General features: G+C 55.5%; 1 protein-coding gene across 2 annotated transcripts in view; it reads right to left on the minus strand.

Annotated features, from left to right (window-relative positions):
* Nucleotides 1-261: 261 nt before the first annotated feature.
* Nucleotides 262-19,887, minus strand: part of Styxl2 (serine/threonine/tyrosine interacting like 2) — a 29,177-nt gene continuing 9,551 nt past the window's right edge. Inside the window, exons 3-6 of one of the 2 annotated variants that reach the window (XM_077802796.1) lie at nt 13,506-13,600; nt 10,448-10,679; nt 8,699-8,916; nt 262-4,433 (exon numbers count right to left, since the gene is read on the minus strand). In XM_077802796.1, coding sequence (XP_077658922.1) covers nt 1,612-4,433; nt 8,699-8,916; nt 10,448-10,679; nt 13,506-13,600 — 3,367 coding nt within the window. In that variant the 3' untranslated portion in view covers nt 262-1,611. The remainder of the gene's footprint in view (nt 4,434-8,698; nt 8,917-10,447; nt 10,680-13,505; nt 13,601-19,887) is intronic. The other variant, XM_077802795.1, reaches the window with a different exon arrangement.

Here is a 19,887-nt window from a genome sequence, read left to right on the forward strand (position 1 = left end):
GCCCGTGGGAGCAGCCTCTTGGTGCAGAGGGTGCCAGGGGGGCACCTTTGTACACAGTGGGAGTACACAGGCCCAGGGGAGCCCACTGAAGCCACGGTGAACAGGAAGAAGGAAAGGGGGGAATGGGGGGAATGGGACAAATACTGAGCCCCCTGCCCCACCCCACCAAGCTCCTGTCCATCATGAGGGGAGATGGGGCCGCAGCAATTGAGCTGCAGGTACAGGGAGCGGGAGGCAGGAAATGAACTCAGCCACTCCGACAGCAGCTGCGTGCCGTGCAGGGATCGGGCATCACGCTGGCACCCCTCTTCTTAGCATTTTCGTCTTTGAGGCCATGAGGCACGTGATGCTGAGCCAATCCATGCAGGAAGGCTGCCTCGTCTCCACGTCCCAGGCAGCTCAGGTTAGAGAAAGGGATCCCAGGATCACCAGTTACTGTTTGCCCTCTGGTGGATTCCTCCTTACTCTTGCCCTCTCGATAATCAAGTCGTGGCCAGCTGTGTCCGTGGGCTGGGCTTCATGGTTACTCAAGACATCTCAGACACCTGCATGGCACAGGCCTGTTCAAATCCGGCCAGGGTCTGCGGCCCCACAGCAGCTCTGGAGAGCAGCCCACCAGTGGAGTTGTAAGGTGTTCAAAGTCCTCTGCTTGCTCCAGCAACCCAACCTGTGTCTTAGGGGCAGAAATGTCTTGGTGACAAGGGTAAAGACTTCTCACCAGCTCAGCCCACCCACAGGGCAAGGAAGGACCAAGTACACTCTCATTATCCAATCAGCCTTCAAGAAATGAAAGCAAGGATGGCCGCGAGGTTTTATAAAAACTCACCTCCACCTGGTACTGTTGGGCTTTTCTGGTCTCCCTCCGGCTGGTTTTGTGTTCCTGTCATTCCAAGGGACCCTCTCTGTACCCCAGACCTTGCCGCTCACACACTAACCTCACTCTTTCCCTAGTTCCTTCCGTTGCTCCCGGGCGAGGTGGGGGTGGGTCCTGGAATGGCCTCTCAGCTGCCCTCCCTCCTGGACCCCATGTTCCTTTATTATATAACAACGAGATGGTGGTGGCATTGCCTGGAGGCACAGATTTTGTGGAGCAAGGTGAGGCTGGCCCATAAAAACCCACCATGACTTCTGAAGTGAGTTTCCCCTAACATCGAAAGAGCTAAAGTGACCAGAGTGCAGAAGGAAGATTTCACAACAAACCAATTTAATGGAGATCCAAGATATTAAACAGAGCTGGGCATTGCTGACAGATTTCCTGGGACTTGTTATGAAACCACTTGAACAGAACCAAGTCCTGCCTTATGGCCTTCTGGATGTGCACTGGACTCTCCAACAAACTGCAATTCCTTTCACGCTCTCCTCTCCAGCCCAGGACACACACTGTCGAACACCTAAGCACCAAAGCACAGAGGGCCCTGGATGACAGAAAACGGCCCGAGCTGGCCCAGCATGGCTCCTCTCCTCCCACCCTGAACCCTGGTGTCTTTCCACTCTGGCACTGCCACTCTGCCTGTTGGAGAGATCCTCTCTGCGTCCTCGGCCCCTGAGGGGTGGTGGCAGGGTGTGCCTGAGCCCTGTGCTCTGCTGAGCGGCAGGTGGCCCAGGCCCTGTTCAGTCCTCCCTCCTCCTCTGCAGCTTAGTCCTGGTCTCCTCTTGCCGGCGTCTCCAAGCAGCGATGATGGCTTCGTCGTCCATCTCCTCCTCTTCCTCTCTGTCTGTGCTTCTCCGATACTGGCTCCTCCGCCCAGAGGCAAACCTGCCCTCCTCTCTGTTTTCTGTCCTCTCTTTCTCGCCTTCCTCTTCAGACCTCATGAAGCTCTGGGTGAATTTCCTCTTGGCTCCAAACTCAGAGAAGTCCGACTTGGATGACTCTTCCACGTCCTCCCAGTCCCTGGGCCTAGCCCAGTCCCGGCGCCGTGGCTCTGGGGACTCTTCCCCTTCGGAGGGCTCAGGGGTCCGGCGGAAGAAGTAGGGCTCGGGGCTCTCCTCTCGGGAGCTGGAGGTCTCACTGAATGTGGACCTGGAGAACTTGTGGGTCTCTCTGCCCTCCCTGGTGGAGGACGAGGAGAAACGGGAAGTGCTCCTCACAGAGCTGCCGTCCGCGTCGTGGTAGGAGGAGGTGTCCTGCTCCTCTGACCGGGATTTGGAGAACTTGTAACTGCAGGATTTGGACTCGGTTTCCCGGTGCAGGGAAGATCTGCTGTACCGCTCCCTGGAGCTGCCAGACCAGTCACTCTGGGGAGGAGAGTCTTCCTCGGTCCTGAGGCCACTGAGCCACTTATTGATGCTGCTGTCCATCTCCTTGCCATTTCTGCTGCCTCTCCTACAGTGGTCAGAGACCACCAGGGAGGAGGAGGCGTCCGTTTCAGGCTTTTGGGAGTTACTGCGGGAAGAGAGTCGGAAGCTCCCGATGGCGCTGTCTGTGTCCCCATCCCTATCACCGGCACCATCATCCTCTTCCTTGACCTTCTTCTTCTTGAACAGGGAGCTGCGTTTGTTGTCGGAGGCCAGCTTCTCCATTTTGTACTCGGACATCTTCTCCCTCAGCTCCATCTGCATCTCCCTCTCCTTGCGGCCGAGCTCCTTTAGGTCCACATCGTCAGCAAAGAGGCTGTAGATGGGCTTGCTGGTCCCTCTCACCCTGCTCCCAGCCCCTTCAGCCCTGGAGCTCAGCGAGGTGCTGGAGGACAGCACGGACTGGGAGTCGGAGCTGGGCCTGGCCTGGCTCTGACCCAGCAGGCGGTCACCCAGAAGGGAGCTGCTCTGTCCACTGAGCATGGAGACTTGGTCGTCCCCCAGGCAGCTGGTGGCTGGCCCTGCCCTCATGCTTGCCATGGATGGTGAGCGAGACAGCAGCAGCATTTCACCCTGCTTCTGAGCCAGGGTCTCACTGACCACGCTGGCAATCCAGTTCTGGATGCTGGCGATGGAAATGGTGTCTCCAGGCCCCACTGGCAGGCTGGGCAGGGGGGTGCTGGGGTTGGCGGTCGAGCATCCCCCAATGCTGCTGGCAGCCTGGGACAGGTGGGAGTGGTGGCTCTGGGCGCTCAGTACTGACCCTGTGTCCCCATTAGCACTGACGGAGCAGGCTGCAGAGCAGAAGGCAGACAGGGGGATGCTCCCGCTGGCGACGGAGCCATCCACCTCCCAGCTGGCCGTGGACTGGCTCTCCTCCAGCGTCCGCCGACTCCTCTCCAGCAGCTCCAGCCTCCGCTGTCTCTTCTTGGCCAGGACGGCGTTCTCCGCCTTGCCCAGCTCCATCACCTCCTCCTTGTTCTCGCTGCCCACCTTCTTCTGGTGCCTCAGCTTCCAGGCCTGGTAGGCCGTCAGGTTGACGTCTGGGGGGTTCCTCTCCGCGGGGGCATCCTCAGGGCCCTGCGCCTCACCGCTGCCCTCTCCCGCCCCTAGCTCTTTCTTGTGAAATCCAAACTGGATTCTCTTGATCTTCCACCTCTCCAGGGCAGTGAGCTTGTCCTTGTTCCTGCTGCAGAAGTTGTAGAAGGAGCTGGCCTCAGAGCACACGCTCTGCTGGTCATCCTCGGGCACCGTGCTCCCGGCCTCCGAGCGCGTGTCCTCCTCCTCCCTCCTGCTCCTGGAGCGGAACTCCCGCGCGGCCTCCCTCTCGATCTCCAGCAGCCTCTCATTCCACATGTCCCACGTGCTCTCGGTGGACACCGAGTCCGAGCGGCGCCGGGCACCTGGGCTGGGGCCGCCGAGCTCCAACTGCCGCAGGACGCGCGCCTCCCGGCTGAGCACGCTCTCGCTCTCGGAGACGCTGCTCTGGCTCCGCGAGCGCCGGCGCCTCCGCACGGACTTGCCCTCCTCCTCCTGGACCTCCTCGTCCTCCTCCTCCAGGGCCCACCGCTGGTGGCCCTGGGCGTGGTACCTCTCGTTGCGGCTCTGCCACTCCTGGACGATCCTCTCCACGCCCTGGTCCTCGAGCTCCTGCTCCTGCTTCTGGCTGGCCTGGCGCGAAAAGGCCGGCCCTGGACACTGTCCACCCCCGGCCGCGCTGCCCGCCGCGAGGCCCTGGCCCTTCTTCCACTCCTCGTACAGCTTCTCCTCCTCCTCCTCGTCAATGAGGGTGAGGGGCCCCGAGGCCTGGCTGGCCTTCCCCAGGGAGCAGCCGCTGAGGTGGCTGGTGGCCTCGTCCTCCTCCTCCACCGTCAGCTGCGCTCGCGCCCCGAGGGTGCCCAGGGCCTCCTGGCCCTCGCCGGCTCCCTCTGGGCCGCAGTCCTCCTCTCGCTCCTCCATCAGCTGCTCGTTGAGCTCCCGCAGCTGCTTCAGGAAGCCGTCGTTGGGATAGATGGCCCGCTTCCTGCGCACGGTCATCAAGGCCTCCAGGATGGCCATGTTGTGGAAGATCATCAGGTAGGCCGCCACCAGCACTGCCGACCGGCTGATGCCCATTTCGCTGCTGACCAGGACTTTCCCTGCAAATAGAACACACAGAGACGTGATGCCACCGTGGCAGCTGCCTGGTCCTGCTTCTCTGAAGTGCTGTCCCGGGTGCTGGACCCAGTGCTTGGAGCTGGTGTTCATCATCGCCTGAGTCCCCGAATCAGAGCAGATCCCAGGGCGGAAGAGCACCCCCAGTCAGTCAGAGCTTGGGATTGCCCTGTACAGGGTCCTCATGCTGGCTGGCCACCACCAGCCTCTGCAGGATGGTTCCTGGGATTTGGAGCTCACTGGCTCACGGAGACAGGTGGACATGGCCCCCTTCATGTGGGATCACTCGAATCTTGGAAGTTCTTTCCTATCTAGGGCAAAGCATAACAGTGCAACAGCAGCCAGCGCTCCTATTCTGACATTGTGGATTCAAGAATGAATACTCCATAGGATCCCAACCTATGTGCAAAAATCCTCGAGAGGATCACTATCATATTCTTCCCTAAGGATTTTTTTTTCTGGCTATTATGTGTCTTTCAATCAATATTCAAACTTTCTTTTTCACATTTCCATGCTATCCTAGACACTCTCCTCCAGGTTAAGAGTTAAACTTATCAGTTGCTCACTGAGGAGTTTGGGTTAGGATGGAGCCAAACATGTCACGTTTAACTGAATGGCACACAGTAGGTGGAACCCTCACCACTCTGGCTCTAAGAACATAGCCTTCGTTCATGCATTCTGTATCAGTCAGCTGTCCATTACTATAATGAAATACCTGAGGCAGGCTACTTTACAAAGAAAAATAGTTTATTGGGGCTTATGGTTCTGTAAGTTTGACATCCAGGAGCCTCATCTGGTGATGGCCCTCCTGCTGGCAGAGTCCCAAGGCAGTGCAGAGCATTACAGGATAAGGCAGGGAGCATGCATCTGTGTCTGCCTTCATCTCCCCCTTCTTCAAACGTTTCCAGGATTCAATCATGAGGCTCCACCCTAATGCCTGCATCCGAACCTCATCCTTCCCAAAGGTCTCTGAATACCATACTCTGATTAAGTTCCCACCCTCTTAACACCTCACAATGGGATTAAATTCCAATATGGGAAGTGCTGGGCGACACTCAGACCCACCTGAACCACAGCACCACGTGCCCGGGCCTGCGGTCTGTGTGGGTGGGCATGTCACACAATGGCCTCAAGTCGTCTTCTACATCAACCGAAATCTATAAAACTTAAAAAGATTCCAAGTCTGTCTTCCTTATCTCATGGCATCTCACAGATTCCTTCCAGTACTGCGGCAGCTGTGACCTGCCCGTAAGTCTGCGGGGCTAGTCCAGTCGTGACCCTGCCATTCAGCACGTCAGTCATCTGCCCCTCCCTTGTGCTTGCCCTCTGCCTTGAACGGGATGGCCGTGGCGTCCACACCGCCCCTCTAGTGCTGGCTTAGAGTGCAGACCAGACCCCTGGAGACCTTCTTCCTGGCCGTCACCGTCTGTCTGCCCACAGTCTTGGGGGACCTTTAGCATCGGCTGAGAGCCCTGATTAGATGAGATGGGAGGCGAGTCTCCTTATTCTGTCTCCCTGCCAGCCAAGGCCATGCCTTTGTCACACAAGGGGTCAGAGATGAGATGGGCCCTGAGGCTCAGCGATGCTGCAGGGTCTGTTGCCAAGATCCAGTACCCACTGGGGGGCACAGGAGAGCAGAGTTCAGGGGTTCAGGCCACTGCTTACTATGGGCTGCCTGCCCCTCCCACTCCAGCCCAGGGCTCCACGGTCCCTCCCTGGGCCATCTGGTAGGACCAAGGCCTCACCTTGGACTTGCCAACGCATTCCGGCACGTGACCACCCAGTCCTCCTCATAAGGGCTTCAGATCCCACTCAGACGAGGCTGCAGGTTCTGTGTGTCTCTGGGCCTACTGTACCCTGGGGTCTCTCCAAGGAGCCGGGGTGGCCTGAGGGACTGCTGGTGGGTAGAAGCCCATGGCGATGGGCAGAGGCAGGTGATCGGCTAGTGCCAGGCCTGCGTTTGCCACCCAGGGAAGCGAGGAAGGGTGGGACCAAGAGTGCCCTGCCTGTCCTTGCTCCTGGCCACTCGGTGCCACACTCCTGTGGTCTCTGGATCCTCCTGTGGCCTCCTATTGAAGGCCTCTGCTGCTGTGAAGGGTTTGGGATGGTTTTCTGTTACCAGCAACCAAGGGCATCTTGATTGTTACATCTGGCAAAGCCACCAGACTGCTGGGTCTCAGCTTCCAGGACGGTTAGATGTGGATAACAGCACTGTCCTGAGGGGTCGGGGGTGTCCCTTTCCACCCTCCTCCTTGTTAGCAGCTAGTGTCCAAGCATCTAAGAGCAGAGGAAGCCACAGGAAGAAGGCTCTAGGGTAGGGGCGTTCACGAGTGGGACCTACCCTACAGGCAGCAGCCAGAGTCAGGGCATGGCCCTCTGCTCCCGCTCAAGAGCAAGGCTTGAGGGACAGGAGAGTGTGGGAGGCCAACTTTGCACATGACTGGGTCACACTCCCTGCTGGGTGCTGAGGCGCTCAGTCACAGACATGTGGCAGAGCTTTCCCCACCCTTCTTGGGTTCAAGGGTCGGTGTCTCCTGCATGGGTGTGTCTTCCTACAGCCCCGTGGGTGGAGCTACGCTCACCTGTTCCTTTGTAATATAACCCCTTGCCCTGTTTAGGATAGAATGTTCCATGGAAGTGCCTTGTGTGTGTCCCCTTCTCTTACTGTGCCCTTGGGTGTGGCCTACCCAGGTGTCAGTCAGCCTGCTGACAGTGGACATCATGAAGATAGACTCAGCCCCCTGAAATCTGACCCCTGGCCTCATTTGAGTAGCTTCTCCTCAATAAAAGGGGTCAGCGCATGCTCTCTCTCTCTCTCTCTCTCTCTCTCTCTCTCTTCCTGTGGACCCTTAAGTTCAGAGGAGCTGTCACCGCGACCCCAAAGAAAAAGGTATTTGGGTCTCTTGTCTCTTGCACAGCCCAGTCAGCCCAGTTCAACTGGAGTGACCCCTGAGCCTTTTAGTCGTAAGAACAGAAACCTGGCAGGAGAGGCCACCCTCACCGGCAGACTGGGTGCACGCCTGCTGACACCAACGTGGGTGTTCAATGTGGGCTGGCCCCTCATGGACAGCAAGGAGCTTCCTCCCGGAGCCGCAGCTCCTACACCCAATGCAACATCCTCCCTCCACCTCCCCACAGGCTCTCGTGGTGCCTTGGTGGCCCCAAAAATGAGTTGAAGCCTCTTTCGCCCTGGATGCTGTGGGGACCTGCCACCCACCCTGTGTCTGAGGCTCTTGGCTCCCTCTCCACAGGGAGGTTGGCCTTGCTCTCCAGGTCCAGTGGAAGGAACAGGTCCCCTCCCACAGACCCTGGACAGATGCCAGCAACCCAATGTGTCCAAAGGCCCATGTTTTTTAAAGTAGGAGATTTTTAAGCATTACGTGTGTGTGCGTGTATTTATGACACACACGTGACGTGTGTGCATGTCCCATTGGATGTGACCTATCTCTGATGTTGGTGGTGACAGGAAATGCCCTTCCCAGGAATGCCACATGGTATATTACAATCATGGCATGACGTTCAGGCATTCACCAAGAGCTGGGTGTTATGCTAAATAAACCCTGATATGCATTAAAGATTTTTACCCCTCATGGCAACTTTATTTTTTTAAAAATTTTTAGTATTTATTTTTTAGTTGGACACAACGTCTTTATTTTGGGGCCTCGCACGTGCTAGGCGAGTGCTCTCCCGCTGAGGCCCAGCCCAGCCCCTCATGACAACTTGAGAATCAGCTGTTTTGATCTTTGTTCTGTGTTGAAGAAAACTGGAGCTCCCCGGGACAGGGAAACAGCCCTGTCCAGGTGGAAAAAGCCGAACGCATCCTGGACTGAGACCCTGCCCTCTGGCTGCCGTTCTGTGGCCACTGTCCTGGCTCCAGCCTGTCCTCCAGGCTCTGCTGTGGCTACTCTCAGGTCACTTCCCTTGGGGACCAGGCACTCAGAAGGACCTCCCAGATGGCCTCTCCAAGGAGCCGGTCAGCCCTGGGAGCCATCGCAGGACAGTCCCTGCCTTGCGCTTGCCACCACCCCACACCTCCCGCCCTCCCTGTCATCTCTCCTTGGCCAGCTTAAGCGTGTCCATCTGTTGCCTGGGTGCCACCACAGCACCCGCACACGAGAGGCCCCCGGGATTGCCTGTGGGGTCAGTGATCATCCTGTCCTTCCTCCACTTCCTAGAGAACAGCCGTGTTGTCAGACCCCCCTTGCTTCTACCCCGGGGGAGTCCACAGCCCGAGCAGCAGAGCCCTCACCTCTGTAGGTCAGCAGGGCCTCGTCCAGGAACTCCGCAGCCTTCCGGAAGTGCTGGGAGATGTCCACCTCGGGGAAGTCGTCCACCTCCACGCCCAGGTACTGGATCTCCAGCCCAGTGTAGAATTCAGGGCCCGTGTAGACACCGGTGCCGTGGGCAGCATTCAGGATGTGGGTGATGCCCAGCCTCTTCAGCCGCCCCTTGTTCACAGCCGCACTCCTGCAGGGAGAGCCGGGCAGGTTGACCACCATGATGGGAGCCTGCCTCTGGGCCTGGAGACCCAGCAGGGTGAGTGCCTCCTCCTCTCCCCAGGAGGTCTGGGGCGCACTGTGGACACCTGTGTTTAAAGGGGCCTGACTTGGCTGCTGCACGAGAGAGAGAAGAGACAGAGCTGGATGGGCAGGGTGGGGGGAGCGAGATTGGGGTGCAAGGAATCTTTAGGGTGGTCCAGGGTTCTCTCGTTGCGAATCCCCTACCTTGGGAAGGCACTCTCACCCAAGCACAAAGCTGGCAGACAAGACATTAGGTGTGTGGTGCACGGATGACACACACTGTATTGCCCAAATCCCCTCATATGCAGCATCTCGTTTTCCCCTTACAGTAAACTCAAGGGCAACAATTTTAACTCCATTCAAAGATTCTAAAAATGAATAACTGCCCAAGACCGTGAAAGAAGAAAAAGGTGGAACAAGAACCCGTGTTTCTGAGCTCTTTGTGCTGCAGCTGAGTCTGAAGGGCTCAATTTGAGAGCCCTGAGCACAGGCCTGCCCAGGAAGGAGCAGGACAGTGAGCTGGGGCGGCTGGAGGTGCCTGGGGCCACAAGCCAAGAGCTTCTGGTGGTGAACACACAGGATTTGGTCCCTGCCCTGGGAACAGGCCCCAGGCACCCGTCACTACAGGAAGGAGTTTCAGACCTCATGTCCCCAGCTGTCTCCTACTGCCCGCCCGGGCCCGGGTCCCTCTGTGCTTGTGGACACCTGGGTAATTACACTGGGAGCACATCCATTCAGCAGGCAGTGGATCAGCCAAAATCAGTTTCTTATATTAACCTGCTGGTACCAATTACGCACTGGTAAGGCCTGGAGGGATAACACGTGGAATGTGGAAGTTGTCTTTGTTTTTGTTCTGGAAACCATTCATAAACTTTTAAAAAATAACATTTTTTCTGATTACGAAGGCAATAAATGTCTTGGGAACTTGTAAAATTCATAACAAACCTAGACAGGAAACTAAAGCCACTTGTAAAACCACTTCCCAGAGACTCCTACTGCTAACTTGTTGATGGAAAAGCGCGCGTGCGAGCACACACACACACACACACACACACACACACACACACACACACCCCTCTACCTATCTGTGAGCATTCAGTATTCTTTTGTAACCCGGTTTCCCGCCCACTGTGTGGCACACACTTTCGTGTGTTGGACCAGCACTGTGGACGGCTCCTGCCGTTCTGTCCAATGGCTGTTGTGGATGTCCAGGGATGGTGGACATGGTGTCAGGAGTCTGTGTCAGGAAAGGAGGCCCAGAGGAGGCACCCACGGGGCAAGGCTAGATCAGGGAGCCTGGGCATCTGTTTGCAGGTTTGGGGAGTCTCTCCCCAGGCCAGGCCAGGGCAGGGCACGTGGTCAGGCAGCCTGGGGGCTGGAGCTGTGAGGGCTGTGGGTGAAGCTGAAGGAATGTCACCTCTCCCAGGCACTAACAGAGGGGAGACAAAGGTCACCACCACCACCGTGGTCACACTCACTTCTCAGCTATGAAGACGTTGGGCCAGACCTCATCCACCTCGTTCCGAGGGGCCTCCTGGCGGTCCTGGACCAGGGCCCGCTGCAGGTCCAGCACGCAGGGGGTGTTGTAGAGGCTGGTGTCATCCATCTTCTCCCTGACACGGTTGTACAGGTCCTCCACCAGCAGCTGCTCAGCGGACTCCAGCATGCCCGGACACTCTGTGTCTGCTCTGAGCCCCCGAGGCTTGAGCTCTACGGGCAGCAGGTGGCATTTGCATTAGGGAGTGAGGACAACGTAGCCTTCCCTGTTCCTTGGAGAACTTGCTCCTGGCCAGCTCTCTTGGGACTGTGGGCATGAGCTGAATGCCAGGGGATTGCAGGCGGACTGAGCAAGGCCCCAATGGCCCTCTGACCAGCTAGACACTGGGGTCAGGGTCAGCTGCAGGTGGGCAAGGGTGATGGGAAGAAGCTGGGTTTCCTTACTCTCTCCTTGGTTTCTCTGGCTGCTCACAGCTTAGACATGGTCCTTGAGAACTAGGGTCTGTCTGAGTCACACTTAGGAGTCCTATGGTGCTCAGCACGAAGTGGATGCTCTGAGTTATTTTCCAAATGAATGGACCATGTTCTTCCCTAACCTGGTTCGCTCTGCTGGTTGGACTCCCTTACCTGTGGAATGCAAATTACCCTGGGAAAGTAAAGCTTTCAGGAGTCACGGATACAGCGCTACCTGAGTGTTCACTTTAACTATTTCAGTTAGTGTTTGCTTCCCCGCACCAGAGCCTGAGCACCTGGAGTCCCCAGCCGTCCTGACCCCAGACAGGTGAGTTTACCAATCTCAAACCAGGTTCAGTGTCTCTCTGACACCAGGTCAGAAAAGCTCAAATTCCAGACCAGCTCAGAGTCTGACTCATCCCTCTGAGCCGACCGTATCTCCTGATAATATACCAGCTCACAAGTTAGCCCACGGGAGAGGGCCAGGGAGCAAGATGCTTTCCTTCCCTAGGGAGGCGGGAAGGAACAGGAGAGAGAAAGGCCTCTCTGGGTAGCCAAATGCACTGACGGAGAGAAGGAGAGAGAGGAGAGGTGCGGCCTCCGCCATGGACACGGGCTCTGGCCTGCACCTCCTCCTCCCTGAGGGGCGGCCTCCTGCAGTGGTGGCTGTGGAAGAGGGACAGCCCTTCAAGGAAGTATCCGGCAGGTTTCTGAAGTGGGCTGCTGTTCCAGGACTGGAGTCCAGGGAGTCCGGCTGTGCCTGGGCCCTGTCGGAGGCTTCTGTCGGTCTGAAGTGAGAAGTACCGCCCCTGGCAGTTCCAGCAGGTCCCACTCTAAATGTTCTCTGATCTCTGTTTCAAAAGCAGGAAGGAGGCTGCCATGCCAGAGCTCTGTGTTGTTTAAAAATAGATGTAGCGTTCCTGTTTTCCCCACCGCTCAGATTTCTCTCCTGGCTCCCTGGGGTCTCCTACAGATATAAAAGTACAAGGAACGAGATCTCTTTCCTGTGCTGCCTGTAGTCGGAGCGTTCTCCGGGCTCAGTGGAAGACACAGCACTGTTCCTGAGCCTGGGAGCAGCAGCTGTTTTGATCTCCTTCCTTTTCGGTTTACAAACAAGTGTCCCGTCCTCGCCTGGCCCTCCTGGTTTCCCTGGGCCTCTGGTTGGAGAACATGGGATGTGCACTTCCCTCACCTTGGTTACAGTACACCCGCTGCCTGATCAATGTTCCTAATTATTCCTGTAATAATTGGCTTCCGAAGAAAGCCGAGGCCACACCCATCTCCTGGCCCGTCCCGGAGGTGGCCGGCCCAACTCTGCCCTCCTGATCCCTAGTGCTGGTAACATTTTAACCTGCCACCTGATACATTGTCCCTTCTCTGCGATACATTGTTTTTTCTTTCCTCTGAGTCCTTCAGGCACTAAGGCTGATGCAAGTTAGTTTTCATGCCCTAGAAAGGGGGAGAGAAGATAAGACCTGGAATAAAAAAGCCATTTCTCTTCTTTTGCTTCAAACTAGACATTGAATGTCCACGGCATTCTGTAGACTTGAAAGTCCAGCTTTCAAAGAGGAAAGGAGGTTTCTACAACTCCTCAAGCTGGACTGTAACTCATCAATGCCTGGAGAGCGGCCCGCGGAGTGGAGCACAGGGCCGAGGTGACCCGGGCGGAGGTCAGGAACTCCCACACAGGAAGGAGGAAGAAGGCCCTGCCGCGCTGCGGTGTGCAGGGGAAATGCCGAGAGCGCCAGATCAAGGTGGAGGCACTGCCCAGGTCCAGGCCCGGCCTGGCGAGGAGCAGAGGGGTTGGGAGGAGGTGGGGCCTCCCAGTGCCCGGGGCAGCCAGCCAGGTCGCCCAGCCAGGGCACCCCAGATTCTGGTTCTCCGTGAGGTGTGAGAGCTCCAGTGTCCTCCAGAGCCCTGGTGGGGACCCAAAGGGCCAGGGGTCCAAGAGAACCTGTGGTTAAGGTGGACCTGGGTGGTTGGCATGACCGAGGCCAGGGAAGGGACCGTGCCACTAGTGGCAGGAGCCAGATCAAGCCCAGGGGCCAGAGGGTGCTGCTTCAGCAGTGCTGCCTTGCGCTGCCCACCTCCCCAGAGGCGTGGGGGCCCAGGAAAGCCAAGGAGTGAAGTGAAGGATGATTTGTCCAAAAGTGACCGGGAGGAAAAACCCCTCCCACTGGGATGAACGTCCTTGAGTGAAGCACAGTCTGCCGTGGGCTTCAAAAGGCAAAGGCACAGTGTGGACCTCGCTCCTGCCCCTTCCTGCCTGCTCCCACGAGCCCCTCAGTGGAAGACCACCAGAAGCTCGGAGGATGCAGAGATCCCTGTAGGATCCGTTTGGAGCCGTTTGGGCTCTCAGGTTTGGTCTCTCCTATAAGCCACCTGCCCACGACCCTTGAAGTCAACCAAAATGGCTCAACAGGAGGCCGGGGGCCGCTTGGGGCTGCCTCCCCACAGCCAAGGAGAACTGCTGACCTCCTCCCTCCCACAGAGTTGACAGTGGCTCTGGCAGCTCTGCCCTCTCACGCTGCCCTCCTGAATGGAGAGGCAGCTCTGGGGACCCCCCGCCAGGGCCCACCAGGTCACCTTCGCTGATGATCTGTTTGGCCGCCACGGCCGAGGAAAGGTGAATGGGCTCCATGAAGATGCTCTCCGTCTCCGCGTCCGAGACCATCGAGAACCTGAAAGAGGGGGACATGCAGGTGAGGCGACCCCGCGCAGCTCCGAGGGAGGCCACTCTGGGCAGAGGCACAGCCTGGACCTGGAATGAGCGCCAACAGGGAACCGCGAGCTGCGGAGGAAAGGCGCTGGGCCCAGGAACTGCAGAACACGCACTGCCCACGGCCGTGTCCTGGAACCCAGCGGAGGTTGCAGCCCTGCTGTGGGGGAGGAGTGCACCCGGGGCTGGGGGACCCACCCTGACGCCACCTCGCTCTCTTAGAGTCCAGCGGTTCTTTCCCGTCTTCCTCGGTCAACACTGCAGGGTGACCTGTGGGGCCTTACAGGGGTCTGCTGGCTGGTGGGGCGGGGAGGCTGCGGCCATCCCCTCTGTTCCTGGGTTGTCTCCCGGCTCCTGAGGGGGTGGGTAATAACGAAGCCCTGCACAGGCCAAGTGAAATGCCAAGGGTCAGACTGAGCCCAGGGGTGCCCTCCAGTAACTTGGAGAAATGTCAAGGCTGTTTTCCAAAAGAACTTCAGTGCAGGTACCAAAAGGGACCCCTGAGGAGCGTGGGGAGAGACAAGGTTAGGACCACTGCGGGTCCCTGCGGACTCTTTCCTAGTGGGTTCTGCTTTCTACGTGTTGGATGAGCTTTGGTGTGCGTGTGTGTGTGCGTTGGGTTTCTTAGTCTTTCCTTTAGGACCAGAGAAGTGGGAAGATTTAGTGGATACCATTTCTGAGTGCCTTCTATGAATGTAATTCCGACAAATCCCCCACAGATAAAGAAACAGTGGGCAGGTCTTGGGTGAAAACACAGGGCAGTCCTGCTCCACATCCTGCTGGAATCTCTTCACCACAACACACTGACACCCTCAGGTCAGAACAGAGAAGTGAGAGCACTTGCTCAAAAAGCAACCTGAGCCCCAAGGCCCCATAGAGATGCTGACACTTTAGAATACTTGCTGAGAGTGTGGACGGGCTGATGGGGCTCAGTAAAGGTGAGTCAAGTTGAGTCCGGATAATTGAACAAAGCCAACTCAGGCTAAGATGAATTAGAATGGAGTTAAATTGAGCTCATCAGCAGAACAGCTGCCTTGAAGTGAGTGTGTGCAACACCAGGGTGCACCCTCGGGAGATGGCTGCGCCTGGCACCCGCAAGGCCAAGGAGAAAGAAAGCACCTTTGCCAGGAGAGAGCAGTAGCCTGCGGTTGTCCCCAGGATGCGGCCACACCTGTCCCTGCAGCTGGAGGGACAGCACAACGTGACCTTATCATCCAAAGTAACCAAGACTGCGTGGTACTTGTTTAAAACCCAACACACAGACCAACGGGACAAAATGGAGAGCCTAGAAATAAATCCACACGGATAAATCTGCTGCCAACTGAATCTCAGTAAAGGAGCCAATAAACGCATGGGAGAAAGGACAGCCTCTTTAGTGTGAACGGGACTGCTTCCTCAGTCTCTTTCCAGAAAGTTCATATTTTTGGAACATAAAAACGCTGTCTATTTTTGTATGTTAATTTTGTATCCTGAATCCTCACTGAATGCATTTATCAGTTCTAATAAATAGTTCAGGTGGGGTCTATAGGTTTTTCTAGGTGTAGAATCATGCCACCTGCAGACAGGGATAATTTGACTCCTTCCTACTTGTATTCTTTCATTTCTTGTTCTTGCCTCCTGGCTCTGCTCAGACCTCCAGCACCATGCTGAATCCCAGTCATGGAAGTGGGTGCCCTCGTCTCCTTCCAGGTCTGTAGGAAATGCTCACAGCTTTTCTCTGCTCCAACAGCGATGTGTGGGTTTATCACATACAGCTTTTGTTCTGTTGAGGTTCCGTTCTCCCATGCCTAATTCAGAGTTTTAATCATGAAGAGCTGTTGAATTTTATTAAACGCTTTTCTGCATCTATTGAGAAGAGTATTTGCATTCTGTCCTTCATTCTTTTGCTGCGATGCATTCTATTTATTGATGAGTGCATGTCTGTCCCTCCTGGAATCCCTAGGACACACCACTCTTGACCACGTGCTGTTGGGTTCAACTTGCTGGTGTTTCTGAGCACTTTTGCATCACATTCATCAGTGGTCTGTGGAGTTTGTGGCTCTAGCTGTGTCCTTGTCTGGTTTTGGTATCAGGGTGATGTTGGCCTGGGAAAAATGAGTTTGGAAGAGCTCCTCCCTTTCATTTTTTGCAATAGTTTGGGAAGAACTGGTGTGAGTTCTTTAAAAGTTTGGTAGAACTAAGCAATGAAACCACTCATCTCAGGCTTTTCTTTGTGGGGAGACTTTCCATGACTGAGTCAGTATTATTCCTCATTATTAGTTCTGCTCAGGTTTTCTGTCTTCATGGTTCAATTGGGGTGGTTGTATTTGTCCAGAAATGTACCCATTTCCTCTAGACTTCCAATTTGTTAATGCACAGGTGCTCACCACAATCCCCGGCCACCCTCGTATTCCTGCGCTTCCCGATGTCATGCCTCCTTTCTTTCTCATCCCTGCTTTTATTACTTGGTCTTCTCTCTTCTAGGAGAGTCTAACTGAAGGTTGGGCGATTTTATGTTTTTGACAAACAACTCTTCATTTTGTTACTCTTTTGTATTTTCTATCTCTGTTTTATTTATTTATACTCTTCACTTTGTTATTCCTTTCCTTCTATTAATTTTAAGTTTGATTTGTTCTTGCTTTTCTAGTTCCACAAGCTGCATCATTAGGTTTCTTATTGGAGATTTGTTTAATATAGGTTCTTATTGCTGTAAACTCCCCTCTTAGTACTGCTTTTGTGGTGTATATTGTGTTTTCATTTTCATTTGTTTCAATAATTCTTTCTCTGAGCTTCTTTGATGACCTATTGTTTACTCAACGGCACGTTGTCTAGTTTCCATGAATTTGAACAGTTTCTGAAGTTCTCTTGTTGATTTCTGGTTCAGTCCTCTGGTCAGCGAAGGTAACTGAAGGCTTGGTTGGATTGGTGGCCTGGGCTGCTGAGCCGTCGGGTCTGCCCTAGAAGCGCTCCCTGTGCTGACGGGAAGTGCATCCACTGCTGTGGATGATAATGCCCTGGGAAGGTCTCTTAGTCCATTTGCTGCTGTGTTTTGTGTTGGATTTTAGTACTGATGAAAGGGAGTGTTGAAGTTCTGTACTGGAGCCCCCCTCTCCCTCTGGACCTAATGACATTTGCTTTATGAAATTGGGTGCCTCAGCATTAAGTGCTTGCACATTGACCATTCTTATTCCTCTCCTTGAATTGATCTCTTAGGTGTTGTGTGGTTTCCTTTTCTCTTTTTCCAGTGTTGGCTTGGAGTCTGGGGTGATCGTAGTGGGTCTTGCTCTTGGGTTCCATTTTGCCTCTCCCATTCCTTCCCTCCCACTCTCTGGTCTTTCTGGTGAAGGGGCTTTCTCTAGGCAGCCTGTGGTCAGGTCTTTTTTAGAATTCATCCAAGCAGTCTGTCTGTTAATTGAAGAATTCCGCCATCTGCATTGCAGGCGACTGTTGGTGGGTAAAGATTCACTCCTGTTGTTGGTTAATTTTCCTCGGGAGGTTTTGAATTTCCTTCCTTCCTTCCTTCCTCTCTCTCTCTTTGGGGTTTTCTGTGTTGATAAGGTTTGGTTCTTTTTCTCCTCTTCATCTGCTTTCCTGGTGGGTTTTGCACTTTGGTAGCTTCGTGTGGTAGGGGTCTTCCTAGATGTCAGACTCCCTTCAGCATCTTTCACACGCCAGTCTGGAGGCAACAAATTCCCTCCGTTTGGGCTTGTCTTAGAAAGTCCCAATTCCTCTTCCTTTCTAAAGTCTGGCTGCTCTGGAGGTTGGCAGATGTTTTTTTCAGAACTTCAAATATTTCACCCCGTTTCCTCTAGGCCTGTGCGTTTTCTGCTGAGAAACCTGCTGTTAGTCTAATGGTGGTTCTCTAATGTGACCGGAAGCTTTTCTTTGCTGTTTTCAGAGTTCCCTGCATGTCCAGATCTTCCCACAATTTGGGAATTTCCCACCTTTTATCTCACTGACTGTTTCCCTGCCTTTCCCCTTCTCCTTCAGAACACCCGTAATTCTAATATTTGTTTGAAAGTGTCCTGTAAGTCTCAAAGTGCCCCCACTTTTATTTATTTACTTACATTACTCTTTGAGTTTAGGAGTCCCTAATTGGCTTGGTCTCCTCTGTAGCCGAGGGCCTCGCCGTGGTCCTGCCTGGCTCCCTGGGTCTTCAGTTTCAGGTGGCTGTTAGCTTCTTCTCTGTGACCTCTCTCTGCCGGATTTCTCATGTATGTTGGAGATTGTTTCCCAGTGTTGTCGAGCTGTCTGTCTGTCTGTCTGTGTCCTCTAGTGTCTCACTGAGCTTCCTTAGAACACTTCTGCTGAATTTGTACTCAAGTGTCTCAGGGATCCCCCCCACCCCCCTGCAGTGTCTGCTGCTGGAGTTAGTGTCCTGTGCAGCTGCCATGTCACCTGCTTCCCTGCACTTCCTGTGACCTGTGTGGATGTCTGCACCTGGGGTGGGTCTGTTATCTCTGCCAACTGTACAGTGGGTTTCACAGTAAAAGGCGGTCCCAGAGCAGTGTGTGGGGCCAGTCGGCAGGCTTCTTCAGTCTCTGGGTAGCTTCTTCAGCTGTCATTGATGGCATGGTGTCCTTGATTGACATGGTGCATGTGGCAGCAGGGTTGGAGAGCCTATCCATTGCTGCAGGCCACACAGGGTGGCACATACAGCAGTGGGGTGGGTGTCCTCTTCACATCCACCCCAATGCGCTCAGGCAGATACAGGGCAACAGTGGTGTGGTGGTCAGCCTTTGGGGGCCGTGTGGGCGTGAGGCCTGGAGTGAGCCTGGGCAGGATGCGCGCCAGTCTCTGCAGGCCGCGCAGGGTGGGGCTGCTCCCCCGAGCCCTGGCAGGTGTGGTGCAGCCTGCATGCAGTGGGTGCCTACGTGGTGCAGAGTGACCTGTCAGTCTCTGGAGGCTGTGTGGAGTGAGCCACACCTGTGGGGTGAGGTACAAATTGCATGAAGGTGGGGCAGGGTGCCTGGGTGGCTGGCACGTACCTGTAAGTCTCTGGTGGCTACATGTAGGTGGCAACGTGCCTGTGTGATGGGGTGTGGCACACGCAGCACATGCCTGGCAGGCCCTACACACTGTGTGTAAGTCAGGCCGCGGCCACAGGCCGGGACGGCACGGCAGAGGGTGGGCCGGACCAGCAGCCTGCAGCACGGCCCTGTGGGGGAGGTGCAGGGTGAGTGGGTGCCCTTCTGGAGCCGTGATGGGGCGCACTCCGTAACACCCTCGTGGGGCTTGGGGCCATGAGGGTGCAGGACTGCCTAGCAGGGGAACCCGAGGTAGCCCTGGTGCCAGGTGGATGGCTGCAGGCCTCCCCGTGTCCTTTTGCTCCATTATGAAAGGACTTTCTTTGGTTCAGACTGATTCTGACTGGGACAAGGGGTGGCCTCTGCAGCACTTTGTCCCCTCTTCCCTAAGCCTCTGCAGTCTCCATGTTCCGCAGCACCCCGTTCTGTCCACGCTGCGCGCAGAGTTCTCCCCTGAACATTCCAGCCAGAGGGTAGCTGTTCGCTCTCGGATTGTCACTCTTTTGGGGGAGGTGGCTTGCCCAGACCTCACACAGCCATCTTGGTCTCCCTGAGCTCGGGTTCCCTGCCTGGCTCTTGGCACGGTCCCTGAAGTCCACTCCCAGCCCATGCAGGGCGAGGGCTGGCCTCCCTGCCACAGTCAGCCCTGTGGGGACCCTCTCAGGCAGAGCCCTGCGTTTCCGACCACCTGATGCCGCCCAGTAAAGTCCTGTCCAAATTCCCGATCCACAAAACGGAGAAAAATAAGTGGATGATTTTCAGTCACTAAGTTTTGGGATCGTTCATTAAGTCCCAGTAAATCAAGGGAGCGGTGTTACTCCTGAGGCTTTGCTGTGAGCTCTGGGCAGGTGCAGGGCGTTGTCCTGCCTGAGAGTGACCAAGTCAGAGAGCCTGACCAAGGCCGGCAGGCCAGTCTGCTGGGGCTGGGAGTAGCCACAAGCCCATGCCAACATGGCGAGCAGAGCCTGCTCTGGACGGCCCTGTGTACCAAGCCTGCTCCCCCCAGGGCTGTCAGCATCTCAAGTTTTGTACTATTGTGAGTCATATTTCCATATTAAGGGATTTTTAAATTTCAGGTATTAACATTGCTTACATTGCTATTAATAAAATATGAGTCCTTGCATGTGCTAAGGGTCAGCATCATGTGAATTGAGGTTTGGGGCAAAACAAAGCCACGCAGATCCACCCTGAGAATCTCGGGGCTGCACTAGGACTGAGGCTTTGAAGAGCCGCTCCTCTCTCC

The sequence above is a fragment of the Urocitellus parryii genome, chromosome 9 (assembly GCF_045843805.1).
Source record: "Urocitellus parryii isolate mUroPar1 chromosome 9, mUroPar1.hap1, whole genome shotgun sequence".
Taxonomy (NCBI): domain Eukaryota; kingdom Metazoa; phylum Chordata; class Mammalia; order Rodentia; family Sciuridae; genus Urocitellus; species Urocitellus parryii.